The sequence below is a fragment of the Numenius arquata genome, chromosome 12 (genome assembly GCF_964106895.1).
Source record: "Numenius arquata chromosome 12, bNumArq3.hap1.1, whole genome shotgun sequence".
NCBI lineage: Eukaryota > Metazoa > Chordata > Aves > Charadriiformes > Scolopacidae > Numenius > Numenius arquata.
The window spans coordinates 16,086,665-16,111,918 of record NC_133587.1 but is presented as its reverse complement, the minus strand read 5'-3'; the positions used below and the strand labels follow the sequence as shown (position 1 = coordinate 16,111,918).

Genomic DNA, 25,254 nt, shown 5'->3' with positions numbered 1-25,254 from the left:
ACCATTCCAGAAAAATAGGAGATTGTCCTCATAGCGCCATCTGTGCCATGTCCGATAACGCACAGCTTGCGACATTAGGCAGGTCTGTAACCCAACCAACACACTGACTTTTGGGGACAATAAGGCAAACTTACCCCCCTTTCATGGTGATTGGTAGCATGATGCGATTCTTTGTCCTGCTGCGGTCACTTGATCTTATGGAGGTCAGTTTGTTAACTTGGCACAATTTCTCTTCAGACTGCATCTCACTCTTCTGTCTCTGGTGAAGCTGTTTAAAGACACTCTTAGGAGCTTCTATGCATCATATTCTTTGCTACATTTATAATATTTTATGAACAAAATAAAACTTGTATTTTTTAACATGTATTTTCTTCCTTTCTAGACAGAAAGGCTGTTTTCCACATCTCTCTTGATGCAAACGAAGGGAAAGCAATATCACCACTTCCTCATGGTCTTCAGAAGATTGAAAATCTCTTTCTGAGCAGACCATGTTGTGGAGGTGAATGGAGGAGTACAGACAAACCACGTGGTCTTCTGTTGGACGGTTCAGACCTACCAGGTCTGAAGATGCAAGAACCAAGGCATAGCTTAGAGTAGCCCTAAAGCTTCTTTAAGTTGTGCCTGGAAAACAGTTGTCCCTACGTGGCTGTCGGAGGGGAAGGGGGAAGGGGTCATTTTAGTGTATTTAAAGCATGTTTAGGTCACACGATCTTTTCTGTAATTACTCAAGGCATGCTATTGTCACAACCAGTGGTCTGACTTCTTCAGTATCATTCTTACTTTAATAAAATTTCAAAATTTAACCTTCCTATGTCTTTTTAATTATGTCTGAGTAAACTGCGATACATAGATGTGTTAGCATGAGGATGAGTACAAAACTAATATGACAAGGATCAGAGATTCACAGTTGCTTCTCTGTTATTAATCAGATGTGCAATATTATTTGTACTTCTGTTGTCGCAGAAGCTCTGTCCTGGATTTACCCTCCGCTGTGCTGGGTGCTCTACAGAGTCTACCTGCACTCGTTACAGCTCTATATGCAGCTACAAACCCAGGGATAAATACTAATATCACAACATTGCCATAATAATATCCCTGTGACCTGTTACTGTAAACTGATAGGCATTTAAATGAGTGGTTTTGCTGGCCTACAGCAGTTGGATACCCAACTATGCAATGAGTTACTTAGCCAAATAAAGAAAAGGTTTTGATATGCATTTTCCTAATGAAAATGACTGAAACTCTACAAGAAGGCACGTGCTAGCAGTTTCACAGAGAAAATCCTTGCTCAAGATGTCTGTTGCCTCATTTAACAGGTGTGTTTCCAGCTGAAGATGAAAATCAAAGAAGCATGAGTGATGGAGCATATGACAAGAAGAAAGATCATACACAAATCAGTTTGTTACCATAAAACCATGTGTTTCTTATCTCAGCAGGAAAGGCAGTATATTACAAACAATTTGAGTGCTTAACCAACTAGCTGGTTTTGATGTGTGATTATATTGTAATTTATCTTAAGTTAACTGGGATTCCCAGCTGGGAATACATCAGCTAACAGGAGTTTTATTCTGAACACAAATTTAGATTACTTTTCATTAAGAAAATTCAACTGAAAAGTATGTTTGAAGTGGTGTGTGTTCTGTGGCCGGTGTGTGCATGGGGAGCACAGAGCTATTAAACTGGATGTAAGATGAGCAGCGTATTCAGCTGGTTTGGCACCATGATAACAGGTGATGCTTTTGTATTGTTACAGGTGTGTCCTCCTAATTTTTTCTGGTGATAACATTGTTTTGGTGAGGAAAACACATCAGCAACTTATAAAAAACCACAGTTAATTTAGCTTTAGTTTTAGCATAGCAGGTCAACCATTTCACTCAGTGAAACAACTACTCTCAGTTTTACAGGGTCATCCTCTCTCTGGTCCTTACTGGTGGACTTTTGGATGCTCCTGAGAATGGGGAAGGAGAAACCTCAGGCAGGTCTCTGACCAGACCTCTTTATTTTGTACAGATAGTGCAACCAAGTTAAAAATTGTTGGATTTCTCGTGGGCCCTTTCCCTGCAAATACAAAGCAAGGGCAGTCAGGACCTTCTTCACTTTACTGTCTCACCGAAGGTGGCTGGTATAGACTGAATATGAGTTTTACTTGTCTTGGTCTTGGGGAAGGGGGGTTGAACAGGAAATTAAGGGACTTGATGTGATTGCCTGACCTTGTTTCCATAGGAGTAGCAAAGCATCAAGGTAGGGTATTGGTTCTCCCTTCTGAATCTTGCTCCAAGAAGATGGACATTATTAAGAGTGCTGTCCCATCAAGAACTGTGGAGAACGTGGAGGTCAGAGACCTTGCTGCATGTTCAAGAATTAACAGAAACAGTTTGAGAGGTTGAGGCTCCTTTCAGATCAGCTGAGTGGACAGTTTCCAAATGGCAGCCAAAGAACAGGGGGTGACGGTACACAAAGACCCATCGCAGCTCGAAGTGAAAGGCTGTGGGAGGAAATACGAAGATTTTCAGGAAATAGTTTTATACCTTGATATTTTCTTTTCAGAGCAAATTTAGCACACCCTTTGAAAAGAAAATGAACAGTGTGTTCTCTTCCACGCTATGAAACGCCCTACCATTTACAAAAATACAAGGGAACTTCTTGCTTAACAATGTGCTTTGGGTATAAACTGATCCCTTGGGAGAAACAGGACAATGAATCCAGAGCTGGGGTTTTGAGCACTCGGTGCTTACAAAATAGTCTTTGACTCTTTTCTCCTGTCTCCTCATCCCATGAAATGCGTGCTGTCCACTTGTCCTCTGAGAATGACTTGGCTGCTCTCAGACCTAGGACCATCTTACACAGTATGGAGTGGCAGATGGCATGGGCGTGCTGGAAGGGAGAGAGCTATGGATGTGTCTGGGGGGAGGCTCGAACACGAAGGAGGACGAGGGGATGAAACAGTGGTGAGAAATCTGTGGCCAGGGCAGGGAGCAGCAGAGGGAGCTGTGTCTGCTAGTGCCATTCTTCTGCCTCTCAGCAAAGGGTTTGAGATGAGAAGCAACCACAGCATTGAGAATCAGAGCATTTGTTCCACTCTCTGTGGAAGTCACTTCATTTCCTAGAAATTCTCTTTAGCTCCACTTCATCTGCTCCAGCCACCACCTCCCAGGACATCACTACTCCCATTTGAGTGGCCACCCAACAGTGTATCCCCCCTCAGGAGGATAGCTTTTCCACCCCAGTGCTGACCTGTCCTCTGTGGCTGTGCTAGAGCTGGGACGGTTCATTTCTTGGCAAGTCCCTTACCTCTAGATCCAAGGAAGCAGAGCTCCCCAACCAGAATTTTCCCTGCACTATGGCATCCTCCCACACCACTGCCAGGCAAACTGGACAGCAGCAGCTGTTTTCCACAGATGTCCATGTTTCCAGGTATAGGTATTTCATAAGGATAACTAGGAAAAGGTGCAATTCTGTTCAGCAGTGGAAGAGCTGGTCAGCCTGACCACCATGGGTGTTGACATGCTTCCTCAGGTGATGATGAGCCTTCATCTTTCTGGGCTTGCTGATCATCTCTGAACTCTTCCTGGTTGTCTCCTGATCAAGGAACCAACAAAGGCAGGTGATCCGCTGGACTGGACACTTTAAAAGGAAGAACTGGTGGGTGGTGTGAAGATCAGTAGCATCCTTGGCTGCAGTAACCATGAGATGGTAGAGTTCAGGATGTGTGTCAGAGGGGTCGATAGTGAGGTCAACACTGTTTAATCTTCACGAATGACCTCGATGCAGCAGAGTGCACTCTCAGCAAGTTCAAAGATGATAGGAACTTTGGAGGAGTGGTTGATACGCTGAATAGTGATGCTGTCGTTCAGCGACACCTTGAGAGGCTGGAGAAATGTGCTGACAGGAACCTAATGAAGTCCAGGAAAGAGAAATGCAAAGCCCCGCACCTGGGCTCTGCTGGTGGCCAACAGACTGGAAAGCAGCTTCACAGAGGAGAACCTGGGATTCCCGGTTGACACTGATTTAAATGTGCGTCAGCAGCATGCTCCTGCAGCACAGTCGGACAAGGGCATCCAGGGCTGCATTGGGAAGAGCATGGCCAGCAGGTCAAGGGAGATGAACCTTCCTTTCTGCTTGGCACATCTGGAGTGCTATGGAGAGGGCTTCCCAATGCAAGAAACTTGACATTCCAAACCTGACTGGACACAGACCCAGACAACCCGCTTCACTTGACCTTGCTTGAGCTGGGAGCTTGGGCTTAGACAATCTCCAGAGGTGCCTTCAAACTCAACCATTCTGTGAGTCTGTGTGATCCTGTTTCCCAGCTGTAAAGTGGACTGGCATTGATTTGGGGAAGAAACAAGTGACTGAATGCTATTTAAACCTAATTGAAATGAAGATAATGACTGACCTTATGCTCCTGATACACATGAAGGCAAGTATCTTACATAGATTTCTATGTAGACTTACATAGAGGCAAGTTCTAGACATACTGTCGGTACAAAGACTCTTTGGGTACTTCAGCAAGGAGGAAAATGCCCCCAAATTGAGGGAGGGAAAAAGTCTCCAAGCACTTATCAGGGGCACAGCCCACGAGCCCATGAAGAAGAGTCTCATGAAAGTCAGCTCTGTACTGAGTGACTCTTACCAGGGACTTCCAGTAGTTATGGTTGCAGTGAAAATTAGGCTTTCCTGAGCATTTAAGTGATATAAGAGAGTCCATTTAATTTTCAACTGACTTTGAGTCTTTGAATCCATTTTGAAAGCTGGGTGCATCCTGTAAGCTTGAGTGGTTTTGAAAACCCACAGAGTGATCAGTCGTCCAAACTTTACCATGAAACTACTTAATGCATTGGATAGTTTGCTGTTGGACATTTTATTGACTTGTTCTGCACACACCAGATTTCTCAGCAGCAGCAGAGGAAAAATTATTAAGTAAGTCCCCATTTGGATTTCCCAAATAAAGAAATTCTGTAATTTTCATTACATATATGGTTAAATTTTAGCCCACGTATGTTTTTGGACCTTTGTATTTGACCAAATGTATTGGAACATTTATTTGAAGTGCATTTGTGTATTTTAATGTCTTGCATATTCAGGTGCTTACGCTCTCCAACTCAATTTTTTCGACAATTTAACCATTTTGGTGTGGTTTCTATGAGCAGTTGAGTACTGTTTGCTACTGACTTCAGGGTGTCTTGCGATGCTGGCAGAGCACCCTGCTGTGAAGACATGCAGCCTCCTGAACCTGTGTTGTCATGTTTTTATGGGTAATGGAGAAGCAATAGGTATTTGAAAAGCGGAGATAGTCGTACCTGAATCACTATTTGCATCTCCTCTCCCAAGGAGAGCTCAGCCCTGTGCACAAACCTGGACTTCGTTACCTCTAAGGCAGGCGCAGTTTGGAGATGTGGGGAATGGAGATGCGCTTGTTTGGAGATGCTGAAAAGCAGCCACTGAGCTGCCTCTGCCAGCTGTTTTCTCCTGAGTCTTGATTGCAGTGCTCTTGGTTTGTGCCTTGTCAAAAAAATAAAAAAAAAAGCAATGAAGCCCGATTCAGTCAGAATTGAGGGCTCAGGCATTTTATTGACATGGGGAGAGTCTTACTTCTGTCCTTGTTGGCTGTGTCTTCATCCCTCACACAGCATTGCCTGTGACACCTCCCATGTCGAGGTGCCCTCATGGAGTAGGACATCCAGGGACCACACTAGATCAAGGAGTGAGGGTCCCGGATCTGTGGGACTGAAGAGGAGTGCATGCCTGTAACACAGAGTTGAAGGTACCCCTACTTTGCGCTCCTACCAGCTTCTGGACCAGCCAGGCTTCCTCAGCCCTTTCTCTTCCTGTCAGGAGCATGTCCCTTCTTTCTTCCTCCTCCTCCCTCCTGCTGTTGGGATCCAACCCAACCTTTCCCTCTGTGGCAGTGCCTCCTGCAGGATGGTGCTGCCTGTGCTCACCTCCTCCTACAGACATGGCAGCGCCAGGAGTCCAGCAAAGTAATAGCATGTTGAGGAGCCTGTGCTGGAGGAGATGGGGTTCTCCCAGGGACTACACCAGGGTGTTAACCCTGGTCTTCTCTGTCCTTCCTCCTGCCTTGCCAGGTGCCTCACAGATCTTCCCTTACAGAATTTGGAGATCCAGGTCAGATCAGAGCACGGCACCAGAGGACCCAGAAGGGGGACAAAGCCCCCTCCCCACCATGTTCCCTTGTTGATGAGGAGCCTGGCAGTGCTCTCACCTCTCCTGGCAGCACTCAGATAAGGAGCAATGGTATCAGAGCAGCCTATTTTGTTGGCCATTTTCTGTAAACTCTTTTGTAGAGTCTACAGTCAGAATCCTTTCACTCCAGACAGCTCCCTGTTTTACCTGGGCTGAGGGTGCTCCTGGTCACGGGTGGTCATGGGCTAGGAGCCTCCTGCCCATTCTGTGACAATGACTGTAAAAGCTGCATAGACTTTAAGGACTAAAACCGTCTCTGGGAGCTGCCCCTGGCACTGTGACCTGCTGAGGAATAGGACAGCAAAGCATTTGCTTCTTGCTTTATGAGTGAGCGGGGCTTGGGGTTGCGTCGGGCTGTGGTGTGGACTGACCCGGCTGTGCCTTCCTTCCACAGGGAATGATCTCTTCCTGGTCGCAGTCCACGAGCTGGGACACGCACTGGGTCTGGAACACTCCAATGATCCCAGTGCCATCATGGCTCCTTTCTACCAGTACATGGAAACGCACAACTTCAAACTGCCCCAGGATGACCTCCAAGGAATTCAGAAAATCTATGGTGAGCAACACAATCCACTCATCCATTTACACCAAGCTCGAGTCTAGTAAGTATTTTACAGCCACGGACAGGTAGCCCCCAAAATGCTTGTGGGCTGGTGGGCTGGATTTCTGGCTGTAGCTGAATGGGGAACCCTTTAAAGCCCTTAACCCGCAGCCAGATGTCAGATGACTGTCCCAGTGGCAATATTTTTGCCCTTTGGATCGCCAAACCTCTGTGATCTCCCTGCGGCTCCATCCCTCACTATGGCCCCAATATCAAGGAGCGCTAGAAAGGGAAAATCAGGCAATTGCTGTACCCAAGGTCTGCCCATTAGGAGCAGCCAGTGCACATAGAGGGGAAGAGCGCGAAGAACATGGAACATCAATGAAAGGTAAAGGGTATTTATGCACTTACTTTTTTGTATATATGTAAAGAAGGTAAGGAAAAAAGTTTGGATCTGCTTAGGAAACACTTCTTTTAATCTCCAGATGAACATTGTTGTACAACGTGTGCCACAAAGATATGGGCTCATGGAAAAGAGAGAGAAAAGGAGGCAGAGGGATTACAGGAGAAAGCCAAGGGGCTAGAGATGCTGGTACCCTGTGATGGGTGTGAGGATGGGGACTTTCAGACAATTACTGGCTGAAGGAGACTCTGGGAGCAGAGGAAAATGCAGGTTTTAGGAGCCGCAGTCAAGGGGAGGCTGAGCTAGAAGATGCTAATGGCTGCAGTCTGTGACAGTCCATGGAAAACAGGTTTTATCAGACATCCCTGGTTTGAGTCTGTGAGGAAAGTACAAGTGTGACAGAGAGGTTACTTAATTAGTATAGCATAGAGCAGCTGTGTTATGTAGCTGTGCAACGTTTGCAGCTGCTTGACATCTGGAGTCAAATATTAGCTCCCAGTTCCGGTAGAGCAGATATTATGAATTAGACCTGAAAAAAAAAAAGCCTTCTAAGATGGTTGTCAGTGGGAAAGCTGGTGTTTCTAAGGGATCGCTGCTGGGATCAGTGGCAGACCTGACACTACTCAACGTTTGCATCAGTGATCTGCCAGTGGATTTTAAATTACTGCTAATAGAGTTTGTGCCAAGGCCTGTAAGACTCTAAAGCTGTACAGCAAGACTTTAGAGGTCTAAAGTGTATGTCAGTTGTTTGAGTCTGATTTGGGGTGGGTTTTTTTGTGACTGGAATGAGATTCATTTGTTCAAATGTAGATGCCTAAAGAAATCTCTTTCTGAGCTAGTTTCCCTGCCTCCTGCCTGGGCAGTGGGAAAAAAACAGGCATTTGTAGAGTGTGGTTAATCCTTACTGTAAGGCAGATATCCCAGTAAGGGCCAGCATTTAAAATAAGATGGCTTGAAGTACACCCAGGGGGAACTGGCTCTTCCCATTAGTGCACCTGGAGATTTCTCTTTGTTGTTCATTACCAGAATGAACTTGCATGGCAGTTGTCCTATGGTATCATTTAATTCCTCATACTTTAACATAGTATGTATTCAAATACTGGGGATAACGGAGACTCTGGATGGTTTTGAAATAAACTGCTGGGGTAGTAAGTGTTAAACTTTCATTCAATAATCTAAGTTTTCATTTTTGAAAGCTGCTAAAATGCCATTATGCTGTTTCTATTTTGAAATGCTGATTTTGTTCCGGTGAACTTCGACTAGTCAGAAAGAAAAAAGAAATAAAAATATTGCTGACGGTGAAAGTGTAATCAAGAGAAAATTACTGGTTTCTCTGTTTTCAGATACCTTTTTGGGAAGGGAGCAGATAAGGAATTGCCAGCCGTGCTTCTTCCCATTTGTAGTTCAAGCCAGTATCAGCTGTGGCTGAGCTGGGGACCAGCTTGGGCTGGGCTGAAACGGGGCTCCTGGGCCCATGGAGGTACTGGGTGACACTGGCCAGGGCCATTAAGACCTACTGGTGTCCTCAGAGCCCTGACAGTTTGTGAGAGCTCTGCACAGGACACTATGAGAGAGCAGAGAGCTCCACACTGTCCTGCCTACGGCTTGGCAGCAGCACCCCTATGCTTCCACCTATTTTTCACTTACGCAGTGACATTAAACTTTAGCCACAGCCTGTGTCAAGGTTCTCCATATGCAATATAATATCCTTAAAATTTGAACTCGGCTTGAAAAAAACAATATGAATTAATTACTACCTGGTGCAGGCGGTAATTAGGAATTAGTCCGTTGACTGTTGTGGAATCACACAAGGCTCTTCTCCGAGGCTTTTGAACTGGAGCGGGTTGGGGCTGGTGTTGGTGGCTGTAGAGATCGCTGGTCCTGTGGGGAGAAGAAGGAGCACCCTCTGCAGTAGGAGCTTTGATTCCCCAGATTTTGGCCCAAAAGCACAGAGTTACGGTCCAAAAACTATAAAGTTTAGTTTAAAACTAGGTTTTACTCTTGTGGTTCACAAAGAAAAGATGGAAGAATGCAGATTGTGTTTCTCCCTGGAACTGGAGATATGAGAAGAGTTCCTTTCCTCTGAGCTTCTCACGACTGTGAAGGGACTGCTGAAATACCCTTTTGGTAGCTTTAGCAGAGACATTCAATTAATGCAATTTATTTCCACAGTGCCAATCTGCTTTGTTGTGCCTTGGCAGTGCCAAAAGCCATCTACCAGAGCACCCGGCCAAAAATCAAAACCTCTTGCTTTCTTGCTGCTTTGACATTGTCTGCAGTGCAGCACCACGTGCTCAGTTCTTATTATTTAGGAACCTACCATGTAAATAAGTCATAGGGCTAGAGCCCCTGCCTTGCCTGCAGCATCCTTTTTAAAAAAATAAATTCAATTAAAACTTCCAATTTTTCATTCCACTGAAGTTGCTAGAACACAGAACAGAAGCTCTACTAAAGCTTAAGTCCATTTTGTCTCCTGTTGAGAATGATGCGTTTCAAATGGATTTTTATGTTGTGTCTTTGTTTATCCAGTAGAAAAGAAATATGTCTGAATCTGTTATCTAATAATTTGTTGAATTCTTAAGTTATTTTCTGCTGGATTTATTTCAAAACTCGCCTAAAGAGACAGTAGGTGATGTGAACTCTCGTTTGTGCTTCCTGCTGGTTAGTGTAAGGTCAGTGTTTAAAATGTTATTTCCACTGAAGAGCTAATGATGAAAAGGCCAGCAGCTCACTGTGTGTGAGACAGCTCAGCAGTATTTAATACTTATATTTAATAGAATATTTAATACATATAAATCCTTAAAGGGTGGGTGTCAGGAGGATGGGGCCAGCCTTTTTTCAGTGGTGCCCAGTGATAGGACAAGAGGGAACGGGCACAAATTTGAACATAAGAAATTCCATCTAAGCATGAGGAGGAACTTCTTCACTTTGAGGGTGTCAGAGCCCTGGAACAGGCTGCCCACAGAGGTGGTGGAATCTCCGTCTCTGGAGACATTCAAACCCGCCTGGACACGTTCCTGTGGGACCTGCTCTGGGTGACCCTGCTCTGGCAGGGGGTTGGATGAGATGATCTCCAGAGGTCCCTTCCAGCCCCATAGCATTCTGTGATTCTATGTGATTCTGTGATTTCCATCTTCTCATAGGTGCTTCTTGTAGCATGTTCCTTGAGAAAATGAGGGAAGTACCTGGCTGTTCTTTACATTTCTTTCTCAGAAGGATCTCTCCCACTGTACACATGTGCCCATGTCACAAGTGACATAACCCAGGAAGGAATTAAACTGGAAGTAATGTCAGTGTGTAGGTCCCCTGGATATCCTGTTAAGTTGGCTGCCTCTTCTAATCTTGCTAGTGTTGAAGTCAGGGCTGCGCACAGCTATGGTGCAGATGGAGAGAGGAGACACCCTCAGCCATGGCCTGGTCCCACGGCCTGAACTGGCCATCCTTCAGTGCTGGTTCTTGTGTTCTTCATGGCCTGCTTTGAGTGCCCTTTTGCAGTAGGCCATGAAGCAGAGTTAGAAGGGACTCTTCTGCCACTATGCCTGGGGAGCAGAGGGGTTGCCATGATGTGCAGGAAAAACTCACGTCCACATGGTTGCTTGGAGCTGGTAAACCAGGCTGTTACCTTCAAGGCCCTTTCAAAGCCTACGGTCACAAAGGAAAGGTCTCCTAATCACTCAAAGACAGATCAAGTCATTAAGCATGGAGACAACCTCAAGGATCTGGGTACTCCCAAATCTCGCTGAGGACGTGTCAGCCTCACACATCTTTTCTGCAGCTCCCAGTCAGTGTACACATAAATGAGTCCTGCTCTTGGGTCACACCAACACCGTGGATGCTCCAGGCTGGGGAAGAGTGGCTGGAGCTCCCCGGCAGAAAAGGACCTGGGGGTGTTAGTCAACAGGGGCTGAATATGAGCCAGCAGTGTGCCCAGGTGGCCAAGAAGGCCAACAGCATCCTGGCCTGTATCAGGAACAGTGGGGCCAGTGGGACTGGGGCAGTGACCGTCTCCCAGTACTGGTCACTGATGAGGCCCCACCTCGAGGGCTGTGCCCAGTTTTGGGCCCCTCACCACAAAAAAGACATTGAGGGGCTGGAGCATGTCCAGAGAAGGGCAACGGAGCTGGTGAGGGGTCTGGAGCGCAAGTCTTGTGAGGAGCAGCTGAGGGAGCTGGGGGTGTTCAGCCTGGAGAAAAGGAGGCTGAGGGGAGACCTCCTCACTCTCTACAACTCCCTGAAAGGAGGGTGTAGCCAGGGGGGGTCGATCTCTTCTCCCAAGGAACAGGCGATGGGACAAGAGGGAATGGCCTCAAGTTGCACCAGGATAGGTTCAGATTGGATATTAGGAAAAACTTCTTCATGGAAAGGGTTGTCAAGCCTTGGAACAGGCTGCCCAGGGCAGTGATGGAATCGCCATCCCTGGAGGTATTTAAAAGCCAGGCAGACGTAGTGCTGAGGGACATGGGTTAGTGGTGGTTTTTGCCATTGTTAGGTTGATGGTTGGACTTGATGATCTGAAAGGTCCCTTCCAGCCAAGGCAACTCTACTATTTTATGATTCTATGCTGCATCCCATGAGGACTGAGGTCCGGGGTGGTCAGGAAACCACACCAGTCCCTGGCCAAGGAACTGAACACCAGCTCTGACTTCCAGGAACGGGGGAGCAGGAGGGCACAGTGTCCATGAGCAAATAGCACCTTTAGCCAGTGGCAGTCCATAGAGTGATCCAGATCTTGTAACCTACATGGATGTGTGAGATGGCTTGGGATGAAACAGCAGAAAGACCTGATGCAAAATCTCCGCATGGTGACACTGCATTGTTAGTGGGACGGTCAGAGCAAGCTTTGCTGTCATGCAGGACCTGGAAACATTAGGCATAGGACTGTTTTCTGATAATGTCCTCTTGAACATGGGAAGAGAATAAAGTAACATCCAAGATCTTACCTATAGAAGCTGCATGGTCTTGGACTTCTGGAGCCATTCCTGTCACATCCCACCCAGAAAGGAGGGGGGTGACTCAGATCCGTAAATCCCCAGCAGCGCAGACTATGGTGAGACAAATCTCAAGGTCTGTATACAGACATTTATTGGGTTAGTAACCAGGTCTTAACTAGGTCCATGATAATGAGTTAGATATATAGCAAATTATCGCAAGTGGTAAGGTATGCATTGTGTTAATTAGCAACAGGTATACAACAAACTATGGCAAGCGGTACTTAATAACAGGTATACAGTGAATTCTAGCAAGTGGTACGGTATCCCTTATGTTACTTCTGTGAAAGGAAAGGGAAAGAGAGAAGAAAAGAAGAAGAAGAAAAAAGGAAAGAAATAAAGGGATAGAGAAGGAGAGATCGAAGAAGAGAGATAGAGATCACCGGTCCTGGTTCCAGCGTTACTCTGGTCAGCGTGGGTCGTAAAGCATAGAAGCGCTCTTCAGGGGAAAAAAAATCTTCCCAGGTCGTAAATCTTCTTCTCCCTCTCTCTTCTTTCTTCAGGGAAAGTCTTCCCCCTTTTATGTTCGCGCATTCCTAGGGGCAGTTTCATTTCAAATTTCTTTCCCCCCCCACAGGTGATGTGCATCATGATTTGGGTGGGGAGAGGAGAGCTACAGTCATATGTGTTTAGCATGATCTCAATAATCTTCATTAGCATACGCAGGGGTGTGAACTTTCATATGCATTTCACGGATAATGAGGCAAGGGTCAGCACTGGGCATAGCATCTTACTCAGAGAAACAGCTTGTCCTTCACGGGAGAGAAAACAGGGCTGTTCTGTTTCTTTAAGCCTGGTCCTCGACTCTCCTTCCCATGAATAGCACAAGAGATAAGAAGGTGTTGGCCTTATCAGTTCCTTGAGGAGAAGGCCTGGTGCTTCAGTGTTTGAGATATTAAAAGTCTCTTCAGGCTGCTTTGTTTAGAGGAAAGGAGGAGTGGTCCCTTACAGTGCCCCATAGTGCTGTGCTGGTAGGAGGGCAGGGGAAGGACAATGCGTGGCAATGGGAGAGCTGGAGGGATCAGGGATCTGCTCTGTTGCATGTTGCAGAGATACCCACACCCTCTGTGTTGCATCCCTTCATTTGCACTTTTCCTCCTGTCCAGAGACTGTTGGACCCATCAAGAAATACCGGACTCCACCTCTGGTCCATCCACTGAGTCTCACTTGCCATGTGCCAGGTCTCCATTCCCATTCCTCCGAAAAACAGGCAGGGAGAAACTGCCTGGTTCCCGGTGCTGTCCTTGGGGTCTACCTGACACATGGAGGACTGTGCCACGACGCAGGATCTCACCCATGCCCACAGCAGCCCTGGAGCTGCAGACATGGGGTGTGGTAGGAGGGAGCTGATCAGCTGCCTCCTGAGGAAGGAGGAGCCCATCTCAGGAAGGTTTCTCAGCTGATGGAGAAACCCTGCTTTACATTACGGCTGGGCATAAAATACTTCTCTCATCCTATGGATCTTTCTGGGTATAAAAAAAAAAATCTGGTTTGCAGTGAAGCAGATGTCAGGTTTCTTAAGGTTTTTCAGAGGGGAACTGGACTGCAGGCACCACAGCTGGAGCATCTTGCAGAGCCCCAGACTCTCATCATTTGCCTGCCTACGCCTGGGGACTTTGGACCCAGTTTTCTTGCACCCAAAGCAGACAACCCAACTGCAAGGTGAATCACCTCGTTACAGAGCCCAGGAGAACATTCCCTTTAGCTTGAGCAAGGATTTGAGCCATGGGCGTTTGTCTTCCAGGTGAATGCTTTGTCACCCAGGTGGCAGTTGGTCATTCAGAGGAGAAGGTCTATGCGAGAAGGGCTCAAGGAGCCCTTCCTGCCACGCAGTGGTGATCACGAGGGCCTCGATTGCCCAACCATTGGGTACACTGTGGGTGCTGGGGCTTGTCTGCAAGCTACTGGTGGGGGTACCCAGACTAACTGAATTCGCTATTTTAAGCGAATTCATCCCACTGCTGAAGTGCAAAGTGCTCTATGGACAGGTTTCACCAAGCGAGGAAGGGAAATGAGTCCTTCCTGAGCTCTGAGCTGTTGTGGATGGACCATGTCTCCTCCATGAGATAGCCTGTTGGCCTCTAACTCGTTTCATGTGAGCAGGGACCTCTCTCCACTGCCCTGGAGGCTGCAGAGCAGCTGGGTGGGTTTCTCTCACCCTCCTTGGCTTGACTCACACATTTTGGTTTGAAACTGAGGAGCCCTCGCTGTGTACCTGGATGGCTGGTACAGCCCTGCAGAAACACACGGGCAGCTCAGCTTTTTACCAAAAAAAACCCCACCCTGTATGTGATTCAAAAGCGTAACTGCCTGCCCGTAGGCTGGGTGATGGTTTTCTTCTTGGAGTGAATATTAAGAAGATAAAGACAGGCCTTTGTTTGCAGGTGGATCTGAAACGAAGGGCATCCTCTGCCCCATCAGGCTGGGCGAGCCGGCTGCCAGAGATGGGTGCTGAGCCTCCGGGTGCTGTGCAGTTGAGGGAACACTCTGTCAATAGCCAGGAGGACAGTGCATTTATATTTTGTCCTCAACTATCGACACAGTGGCTCCTAAATGCCTCCTCTCTCTGTGTTATCTTCACAGGTCACCTTGGTATTCAGATGGTCTGCGACAGAGGAAGCATGAAGGGAGGAGGCTAAGTGCCAGTGGCGGAAGTCACACTCTGAAGGTGATCTGCTGTGACCCAAAAGCTTTCTGACATTCTTTGCCTTGCTTGTGAGAGAGAAGAAGAAGGTCTTCTTCTCCACACAGTATCTGTAAAGTCCCAGCAAGTTGCTTCCCCTCCAGAATGTAGAGTTTCCATCTCCAGGAGGTTTCTTACCTGCTTCCCCTGTGGAAGAGGCTGCAGGTTCAGCAGGGGGGTGGGTTTGGCTCCGGTGCTGGGATCACACGCAGTAACTAGGTGACTGGGTTCAGCCCAATTGCAGACCAGTGCAATAGCCTCTCCAGTTAATTTTTCTCTCCATAAGGTTTGCTCTGACTGGTTCTCTGAAGCTGCTTGGAAATGTAGTGAGAGAGGCTGTGATTTACTGGTTGGTTCTATCAGTGGTGGGTGTGATCAGTCCCTGTATTAAATACCAAGGTGCCAGCAACTCTTAAGTAACTCTGTGTTCGCACGGTCATCTCTGCTGCCGATAGACCTTTTATATCCTGCCTTTAGCCATCTGTTTCAGAGGCAGGTTACTGTGATGGGATTCTGGAAATAGTAATGATTGGCAAACTATATAGAGTCTATTAATTCTGCTTTCAAGCCAGGATGTGCTCTGAAGAGGCTTGGGTCTTATGAGACGGCATCTTTCTCCAGCAGTGGCCAGGCTGTGCTTCTGCTCTCCATCCCCCTGGCTGCAGACCAACTTCTGCCTCCCCTGGCATGTGGACCTGGGGATTTTGGTGTTGTATGTGTGCTCTTTGCATGTGCATCACTGTAGGGTTACCTTCCACCGTTAGCTGTAAGTCCACCCACACACAGCAACAAAGCGAAGGCAGTAATTAAAAATAAAAAGGCAATCTGCGTAACCACAAGAGGAGACAAGACTTCAATCAGGATGAATTAGAAGGCCCAGAATGCATAAAAACAAGAAGAGAAGTGAAAGATAGCAAGGAAAAATACATGGCTGGCAGGGAGAGACAGTACCAGGAGTATTTTAAGTGACATGACGGAGTCTGCATCCAAGCAAGTTCCAGTGCCGCCTGCACAGTGCGGGGGAAGCCTTGTCGGTGCTGGGAGCCTCCTTCAGAGCAATATGCCAGGCTGGGTTGGCCATTGCAAGCATTCGGTGGCCCGGCTTCCCCTTCTTGGGCCTGGCTTGCGATCTCTTCCCACTGCTCTGGCAAATGTTTCTCTTAATGCCAATCTCGAGTTCCTCTCAGTCATTGCTGGTTTGCACCATCCTCACCACAGTGTGTCCGGCTGCTTCTGCCTCCCGGGTTTATGGCATTCTCTTTCAGTGGCTTCTTAGGGCTAATGAAAACCTCTACATCGGTCGGTCCCCTGGGTTGCAGGTGCTGTTTTAACTTTCCTCTTCTCCACAGAAGACTGTGTCAGACCTTGGGCACTTGAGTTGACCCTGAGGGAGTTGACCGTGGCTGTGCTGCTGTCCTGCAGCAGGGGCAGGGCAGGCTGAAACCCCGCTTATGAGGGGTCCTCGCTTGTGAAGAGAGGGAGTCTTCAGTAACTAAAACCACGCAGGAGATGTTAAATTCCTAGCGTATGACCACCATGCTGTGGTCCCTGCACTGCACCTTACTATCAGATTCTGTGTGTCTTTGTGACCCATCAGGCACATTCATCATAATTTTCTTTAGATATTACTCCTGTCTCACCCTTTTTTCCTTTAAAAGACAGGGGGGTGGAATTAGTGTCACGACCTCACCCTACTGCTCATGATCATCTCTATAAAACTCTACCTTGCTCTCTTCTCTCAAAGTGTGGAGGTTTTGGTTTGTTATTTCTGGGAATCCAGACCTGCTGTTGATTTGAGTATCTTTCTCCATTTGCTGCGCCTGAGAAGCAGAACCGCCCCGACTTGGCAATCGCTCCCTTTCGCACCCCGTGTCCTTCCAGGGAGAGCTTTCAAAACACCTCACAGGGACTTCTGGTGTCCCTCCCAGCCGATTCCCTGGGACAGCAGTTGTGCCGCCACAGACTGCTGTACATCTCACTGTTCAAAGCCACCAGTGCTCCTGCGAGTCCTCCTTACGGTCAGGTGGTGGATTTGCTTTGAGCTGCCTCTCACAAGACAGGGATCTGTCCCGTGCTGGAACTAATGGAGGTCTTCTGCCAACTACCAAACAGCGGTCTGATGAAATTGCTCCCCTGTACCAGTGAAACTGAGCTCCAGAGAGGCTTTTCAGATCTGTCTGTGGCAAATGCATTGGTCAGTGCACGGCAGCATTAGCCTCTTGCAAAGGGGAGGGAAGGAACAACTACACCTCTCCTGTGCTTCTGTAGCAACATGCTACAGTCTCATTTATAAAGATGAAAGATTTTTGCACTGAAAGGGTTGTCAAGCATTGGAACAGGCTGCTCAGGGTAGTGGTGGAGTCACCATCCCTGAAGGGATTTAAAAGCTGGGCAGACGTGGTGCTGAGGGACATGGGTTAGTGGTGGCTTTTGTCAGTGTTGGGTTGATGATTGGACTCGATGATCTGAAAGGTCCCTTCCAACCCAGGCAATTCTATGATTCTATGATTCTATGATCCTTGTATCAGTCTGTTGGCAGGGGAATCCTACCACGTAGGACATGCGTTAGAGTTTTTTCAGTGTTATTTACAAAGCACATCCACTCAAAGCCATGTGGATGGTGGCGCAGGAGTCAAAGGACCACACTGACCTGCAGTCAGGCACTGCTGCTGGTTTCCTTGCTTGGGTCAAGACTTACCTTTCCTCATCTGTAGCTACAGCAGTATTTAGGGCTGGTGTTCAGTAAGTAGAGTGCTGAGGACTTGACGCCCACTGTGCATTTCTTGGGAGGGGGTGGTTATTGTGGATTAGCTCTGGCTGTGACCTGTGATGTCTCGTGTCAGCTGCACTATTCTAGAGTCACCCCAGAAGTGCATCTTCAGGTTTGGCTTTGTCCAAAAAGAATGCATTTCATCAACTTCAGTGTGAATCAAAGCACAGACATTGCAAATGTCAGAGCATTTCTTGAAAAGGGTGTTCCTGAGCTGAACTGAAGCATTGGTGTGGATGCACCCACGTTTCCTGGCTAACAGGGGGGTCCAGCCCTGCTGCCCCTATGACAGGCAATCTCTGCAGACCTTTGCTGCAACCCTCTGGGGAGGACTCACACATCACCAGCAGCAGCAGTATCACAGCTCAGAAATTTTATTTAAAAGAACCTTATGATCTGCTAAGCTCCTAGAATCACAGAATCATAGAACAGTTTGGGTTGAAAAGGACTTTTAAAGGTCATCCCCATATATATTGGGCAACCCCCAGATTCTGGGCACTGAACAGCTAAGAATGGAGGGGGATGAGAAATACACAGTATCAGTATAATGTCGTTATCCATTCCATGTAGACAGCTTTCCAAGAATAATTGTCAACAGAGAGTCCTCATCTAAAGGATTTCTGTGAGCAGTATTCGATGTCTTTTATCCAAGTTCTGGGATAAAAGTAAATAAAAATAGTTGCTAATAAAAAATTGCATATGGCACAAAATCTCACATTATGAGCACAGGTCACCTTGAAGAAATGTAAGGATCCATTTGAAAAGCTTTAGAAAAGAGCTGTAAGAGTAAGTCTCAAGATCTTAAAACCAAAAGACATTTCAGCCACAGACAGAAGGAACTACTCTGTTTAGCTCATAAAGGAGAATTTGAAAAGCATCCTCATCAAGATCTGTAAAGGTTTAAATGTGGAGACACTAGCGATAAGAAAAAAAAGTGCCGAATCTAAAGCTGCACAGACTCAGACAATAGGTAAGACACTGTAGCACTGACAGGGCTTAATCGTTGGAACGATTTGCTGTGCGTTATAGAGGGTTTTCTGTGGCTTGAAATCTGGAAAATGTGCTGTGTCTGCACCAGAAACACCAGCTCGTGGCAGGACTCGCTGGTGGAGGTTTCTGGCCTGGAACTGCAGGAAGCAGTGGTACTTTCTGAACATAATATCCATGAAACCTACACACAAGATTCTTAGTGTTACAACCTTAATAACAATTAAATATGATGGCTTTCTCTGATGTCATCTTTGTCACTGGCAGTGATGATTTTTACTAACCCAGTCCCCCTTCCAGGATGTGTTAAGCGCTCATTCATTATAGCAGCCCTTTGAAAATGTGACATTTAGGAGCTAAGTTGACATGGGGACTTGGCACCTAAACATTGTTTTAGGCAGCATAGTTCAAAATGTTTATCTGCAGAAGTCCTCTTTAATCCCACAGGTAGGGGTAGATACCCATGAGTACCTCAATCCTTACTCGTACGTTCCTCTCTGGCTGTGGGCAAGGCAGTGGCCCCCGATGGGGGTGACTCTCCACCTGTGGGGCTGGGCCTTGTCCAGTGCAAGTGGCCAGTGGTACCAGCTGGTGTGAAGCCCCTCAGTGGGGCTGTTGGACCCCCAAAGGAGGGAGACTGATGCAGCAGCAGTGACAGTCAGCCCTGTTCTGCCCACAGGGGCTGTCCTGCAGTCTCTCCACGTTACCCCTTCAAAAGCGCTGAAGACTGAAACCATAATCCATGCAAATAAACCATCACATCCCATTGGATTACATCAGATAGAAAACTTGCCAAAATCTCTTATTTCTAGTCGCCTTCTGCTTAGTGCCGTACTAACTTGTGGCCTTTTCTGAGAAGCAACAAGAAATCTGTGACTCTCCTAATTAGATTTGGTCCAGGTTTTATCACTGTTAATGAAATCATCCTATGGTGGAGTGGGTTTAAAAGTAGACCTTTGCTCCACGTCTAAGTCACTTGTATTTTCCCAGCTCTCTACATTCCTGCAGCCTTGTCAGCTCTCAGAGCTGGGCTGGGTGAGGATCGAAGCGGGGGGTTGTGCTTGTGGGGGGTGTCATTTGAATGAGAGCACGGTCCCTTACCCTGGCCATCCATCAGGGTTCCCATGGTGTTCTGAAAGCAGAGATTGGTCACTACACTGTAATAAAGTAATTGCTTTCTGATTTCTAAATTCCCCTGCAGTACCCTTTAGATCGTAGCATTGGTTTTCACATCCTAACCTTTTTCTGGTTTTGTTTTTGTTGTTGGGATATTTTTTTGGTTTTGGTTTTGGTTTTTAATGGTCTACAGAACATTTCTATTCGAGGGTTATTCCTTTTATTTCAGTTGGGAACATGATTGGTGTGGCTCCTCCTTCCTTTTAGCTCCAGCCTCCTTGGGAAGACCTACAGAAACATACTGGCTCTTTTTCAGTTCTTATCGCTCATCTGTTTTGGGGCATCTTTCATGTGTGGCTGCATCTCATTCTGCTCCACATTTCTAGGGACTGAGCTCTGCACGAGGAGTATGTGAATTCCAGCAGTGCCATTCATCCAGCCTGTTGCCTTTTGGAACCTACAAGGGAAGCACAGAAAATCCAAACTTGTCCACTTTGCTAAACGTTTTTCTTTTCACTTCTAGGTCCTCCTGTTGAGCCCCTGGAGCCAACCAGGCCTTTACCGACTCTTCCTGTTCGCAGAATTCACTCCACTTCGGAGAGAAAACACGAGAGACAGCCAAGACCTCCTAATCCTCCCCTGGGTGATCGGCCGTCCCCTCCTGGCACGAAGCCAAACATCTGTGATGGCAACTTTAACACCGTGGCTCTCTTTAGAGGAGAAATGTTTGTTTTCAAGGTACTAAGAATTCCTGCTTACCCATGAGTCCGTCTTTAGTTCTGTTGCTGGAAAAAATCATAGAAAGATTAGGTAGTGAGATTTGAAATATCTGTGAAAATAGCTCTGTTATCTGAGGTTGGTGAATGAGCAATACTAGAAGGAAATGTGAGCAGATTGGCTCAGTGATATTTGGAAACGGCGCCTGATGGCATTCACCCAGACAGCCTGTGCACCACAGCGTGAACTGGACACGCTGACAGAGAATTCAAACACCATCAAGCTCAGAGAGGAGCCACCCATAAAGCCAGAAAACAATACCAGTACCTAACCAGGGAGTGAGCCTCTTTGCCTCTGGAGCTGGCCTGCATCCAGCCCCGGACTCCAGGGAGCACTCACCCTACCCGAAGTTCTCGAGGAGGTTGAGTCAGCCTTGCTTGTAAACTACAGCTGGGGAGGGAGGAGAGGCTTTGCTCAGTAACCCATGTTGGGAGTGCCTTGAATATGGAAATCCACGGTTCCGTTCCCAAAATACCTGTAGCTTTCACTCTGCCCAGTGGGTGTGACTGTGGAGAGGGACATATGGAAGGTCATTAACTGGACAAACCATATCAGTTGCAGAAAATGCCTGAACTGAAAACACTTGAAGGCTGGGACAGTGTCTGGAAGAAGTCTCACGAGCTCTGTCCTGCTCCTACTCATCCCTGAGCATCCACTACAGCTTTAACGAATGATCTCATATCTAAAGGGATCATTAATAACTCCTTTGTGCCGTTGCACACTGTGTGCTTTGCACAGTCACCAGGTTGTGTGTCTCTCCTGGGGTCTGATAGTTGAGCACCAGGACGGTTGTGACACCTCAGTGACAAGACATGCAGAGAGGTCACTCACAGATCAGTTCCACAGGCTTATAACTGTGGCCTTGCTTCCCCCTGCTCCTTTTCCCTCTCCTTCTTTCCACCCTTTTCCACAGCACCAGCAATCAACTGCTCGCCCCTTTGGCTGCCACCTTCCCCACGAAGCGCTTCCCTCACTGGGGACAGTGTTGGGCTGGGCTGGAGCTGTCATCTGAACCGGGACTTCTGTCTTTAATGGTTTCAGGGCCCAGGCAGGGACTAGTAGTGCTTGACGCTGGCCGCCCAGCCTGATCTGACCGCAAGATAAAAATACTGGGTCTGAAGACACTGTTGGTTTTCTCAGGATCGCTGGTTCTGGCGGCTGCGCAACAACCGCGTGCAGGAGGGATATCCCATGCAGATCGAGCAGTTCTGGAAAGGCCTCCCCGCAAAGATCGATGCAGCCTATGAGCGCTCCGATGGAAAATTCGTTTTCTTCAAAGGTACAGTAGGTTTCAGTCCGATCCTACCACCCGTGGCCTCCCATCGTGCCTCTTTATGGCATGAAGAGGGTGAAAACAGGAACGCTGCATCCTTGTCCTTTTCCCAGGGGACACTTCAAGCAGCCACTAATCCTTAAAATACAGTTCAGTGTGGGCTGGCCTTGCCAGGACAAGCTCTGTATAAAGCTAATATGGATTAGTGGAAGTTGTTTTCCCTGTGATAACAAGAAAGAGCTCCTGTTTCTCAGGGAGTCTCCTGAATGTGTTTGGCAGGGCATTAGGGCCTCTCCCTAACCACGTTTCTGGACAATTGTGTCCTAAAGAGACAAAATGACCAGCTTTATGCTGGGGCCCACATTGGCTCCTTGCACTGTGACAGTGTCCGAGCCGGATCCTGTGACTGGAGAGCAAGTTGTAAGCGAGGAATTGTGGCTGGAAGGCATTGGCCATGACCCCTGCAGAACCTCACTGCCTGCTCTTCTGAATTGTGTGTCTCCAGCTGCAGTCCCTCAGCTCAGTAAACTTCCTTAAAACTTGAGAAGGCTCAGGGAAAGGCAACAGAAATGATCAAAAAATAGGGGCTGACCCCCTTCAAGGACCCCCTCAGCCTGAACGAGGGATGACACAGGCAGGGTGGGAGAGAAGGCTTTGAAATCATGACTGGCCTGGAGAAGGGATATGGGAAAGGGCTGTTGAATCTCCCTTCCAAAACAAGAGCTGAGGAGCAGCAGATGAAGTCAGAAGGCTTCAGGTTCAAAATGAAGAGGAGGAGCAGCTTTTTCACATGATACAGTTAAGCTTGGAAGTCCTCAACATGCTGTGGTTCATTGTGGCTATTTTATATTTATATGGATTCAACTACTAATTGGGCAAATGTGGTTGTTGTTTGTGTCCTCCCATTCCTCTCTAGGGGATAAATACTGGGTTTTTAAGGAGGTGACGGCAGAGCCGGGCTACCCCCACAGTCTGGTGGAGCTGGGGAGCTGCCTGCCCCGGGAAGGCATCGACACGGCGCTGCGCTGGGAGCCGGTGGGCAAAACCTACTTCTTCAAAGGCGACAGGTACTGGAGGTACAACGAGGACAAGAGAGCAACGGACCCGGGGTACCCAAAGCCCATCACCGTGTGGAGAGGAATCCCTCAGGCTCCACAGGGAGCCTTTATCAGCAAAGAAGGCTGTACGTACCCACAGTCCTTACGCCTCTTAGATGGGTAATCGCTTGTCTGCCACGGGAGTTGGGGTGCTGGATGTGGGGTGTTTCCACTATTCCCTGAGACAGGAATCAAGTCTCAGAAGTCCTAGGGTCACCCTGGCCCTGTGAGCACCGACAGTCTGGGATCCTTCTGACCCTCAGCCCAACCCATGTACCTCCTCAGCTGTTAAGCATGGTAGTGCCAGCTCTGGGTGAGGGGACGGGGACGTCTGGTTTTGCTGCCACAATGGTCCCTATCCAAGTTTTCCTGGGCCCTGATTGCGAGGAGGCCGTAACTTGTATTTTCCTCCTCGTTTCTTACCTGTAGACCTCAGCATGAGGCTACTCTGTTAGAGGCTCCCGCCTGCCTGATGAACTTTGAAGTTAGCCATGCTCCGAGTAGGGGGTTGGACCTCCTGAGGCTCCTTCCAACATATTTCTTTCTCCAGTTTGAAGATTTTTTCCTCTTCTTCCCATTGGGGAAAGACCTAACAGGAGGACCCGCAATGAAATTTGGGGCTGCGGGGTGAGACAAGGGCTGTGGGGCTGGGCTGGAGGACACGTGCAGGAGACCCAATGCTTTCACCTTCTCCTTTTTTTCCTTTTTTTTTTTTTTCCCTAATCACTTGAGAGTGATTAGAAAAGGAGGCATCTGGGGAGATGAGGGGTACTTCAGACAACATGTAGCGTAAACCATCAGCCTTTTATTAGCAGCAGGACAAGACTGGTCCTTTTAAAAAAGGCCAGATCTTCTCAATTCTGTGACCAGAAGGACTCACCTTATTCAGCATCTGCTCCCTCAGGCTGGGTGAACAGACACCTTGAGTGTTCCTCCAAACGCTGTCGCACTCAGACACATGCTGTCATTCTGCAGATTACTTTAATTGCTTGGCCATGACGAGCCCATATTTGCGGATGCTTTAGTAAAAAAATAACTCACCTTAGAACACATAGTTGGGTTTCTCTTATTCACAGCTTGTCTCGGCCAAGGGGGATGGTGCTCTGTGGGCAACGCTGCACTCCCAGGCCAGGGTTACGGATTCTCTTTTAAATCCTGGCTCCAAAACCACCTTCACTCATCAGTGGTTTTGGGGTGCCCTGGGTTAATGTGTGTCATTGTCCTAGGCAGCTGCCACCTTTGGCACATCCTCACGCAAGCTCGACTTACCCTGTTGGAAATGGTGTGGTGAGAAATACTCTCTGCTTTGTCTCCTAGTTTATACCTACTTCTACAAAGGGAAGGAGTATTGGAAGTTCGATAACCAGCGGCTGAGCGTGGAGCCGGGCTACCCCCGCTCAATCCTCAAGGACTGGATGGGCTGTAACCAGAAGGACGTGGAACGAAGCAAAGACCGGCGCCTCCCCCACGACGACGTGGATATTATGGTGACAATAAACGATGTGCCTAGCACTGTCAATGCAATCGCAGTTGTCATCCCATGCATTTTGTCTCTGTGTATTCTTGTCTTGGTATACACGATCTTCCAGTTTAAAAACAAAGAGGTGCAGCAAAACGTTGTGTATTACAAAAGACCTGTCCAGGAGTGGGTATGACACAGCCCGCTGCACAGCTCAACTCATCGCTCTGATGAGGACTATGGACAGAAATAAAAAGGAAAAAAAAAAAATGCATTCAAAAGCCTATCAAACAAAACTACTTCAGTGACCTACGAGTTTTGGACAGCCTGGGACCGAAAGAAGCAGGAAAACTGGAAAAAAACACAGGCAGCCTTGCAGTGCGGAGCCTCTTTCCTTCTCACTGCCTCGGTCACGTGTCTCGGTGTGCCATCCTCCACGGGCTCCCTCTGCCACCACAGAGCCTCCAAGACAGGTTACAGCCCACCCGGGAATCTTCCCTCAGTTCCCTGCACCAGTGCTCCCTGTTAAACCCAGCATTCTCCAGTGTAGCTCAACCACCTCTGAACAGAACCATTTTTTTAATAGCTGTCTCATAAACGAATTAAGATCATGAAATCTATGAACAAGAACGATTCAGTATCATAAGCAGAAGACATTCTGATGCTGAACCATTCTAAAAGATCTTCTTAGTTTATTACAAGATCCAGGGAATTGCCTGGATACAATTTTCCAATACCTGCTGGTCAGATGTTTTGTACATTCATAACTAATTGATGCTGCCACTCAGGACCATGCACAAGGAACCACGACGCACTCAGAGAGGTCCGTGAGTGCAGAGCAGAAGCTCGAGAAGCACCAAACCAGACACCGGAATGTTACCTGGCAACAACAAGCCCCAGATTGGGACAAACTGAAGACAAAGTAATTGGTTCTTAAAAAACAAAACAAAACAAAA

At 47.5% G+C, this 25,254-nt stretch overlaps 1 protein-coding gene across 1 annotated transcript in view; it reads left to right on the top strand.

Moving 5' to 3' along the window:
* MMP24 (matrix metallopeptidase 24) overlaps nucleotides 1-24,545 on the top strand; it is a 47,146-nt gene extending 22,601 nt beyond the window's left edge. The window contains exons 5-9 of the mRNA XM_074156999.1: nucleotides 6,599-6,760; nucleotides 20,216-20,430; nucleotides 21,610-21,748; nucleotides 22,659-22,925; nucleotides 24,157-24,545. Coding sequence (XP_074013100.1) covers nucleotides 6,599-6,760; nucleotides 20,216-20,430; nucleotides 21,610-21,748; nucleotides 22,659-22,925; nucleotides 24,157-24,494 — 1,121 coding nt within the window. The 3' untranslated portion in view covers nucleotides 24,495-24,545. The remainder of the gene's footprint in view (nucleotides 1-6,598; nucleotides 6,761-20,215; nucleotides 20,431-21,609; nucleotides 21,749-22,658; nucleotides 22,926-24,156) is intronic.
* The last annotated feature ends 709 nt before the right edge of the window (nucleotides 24,546-25,254 follow it).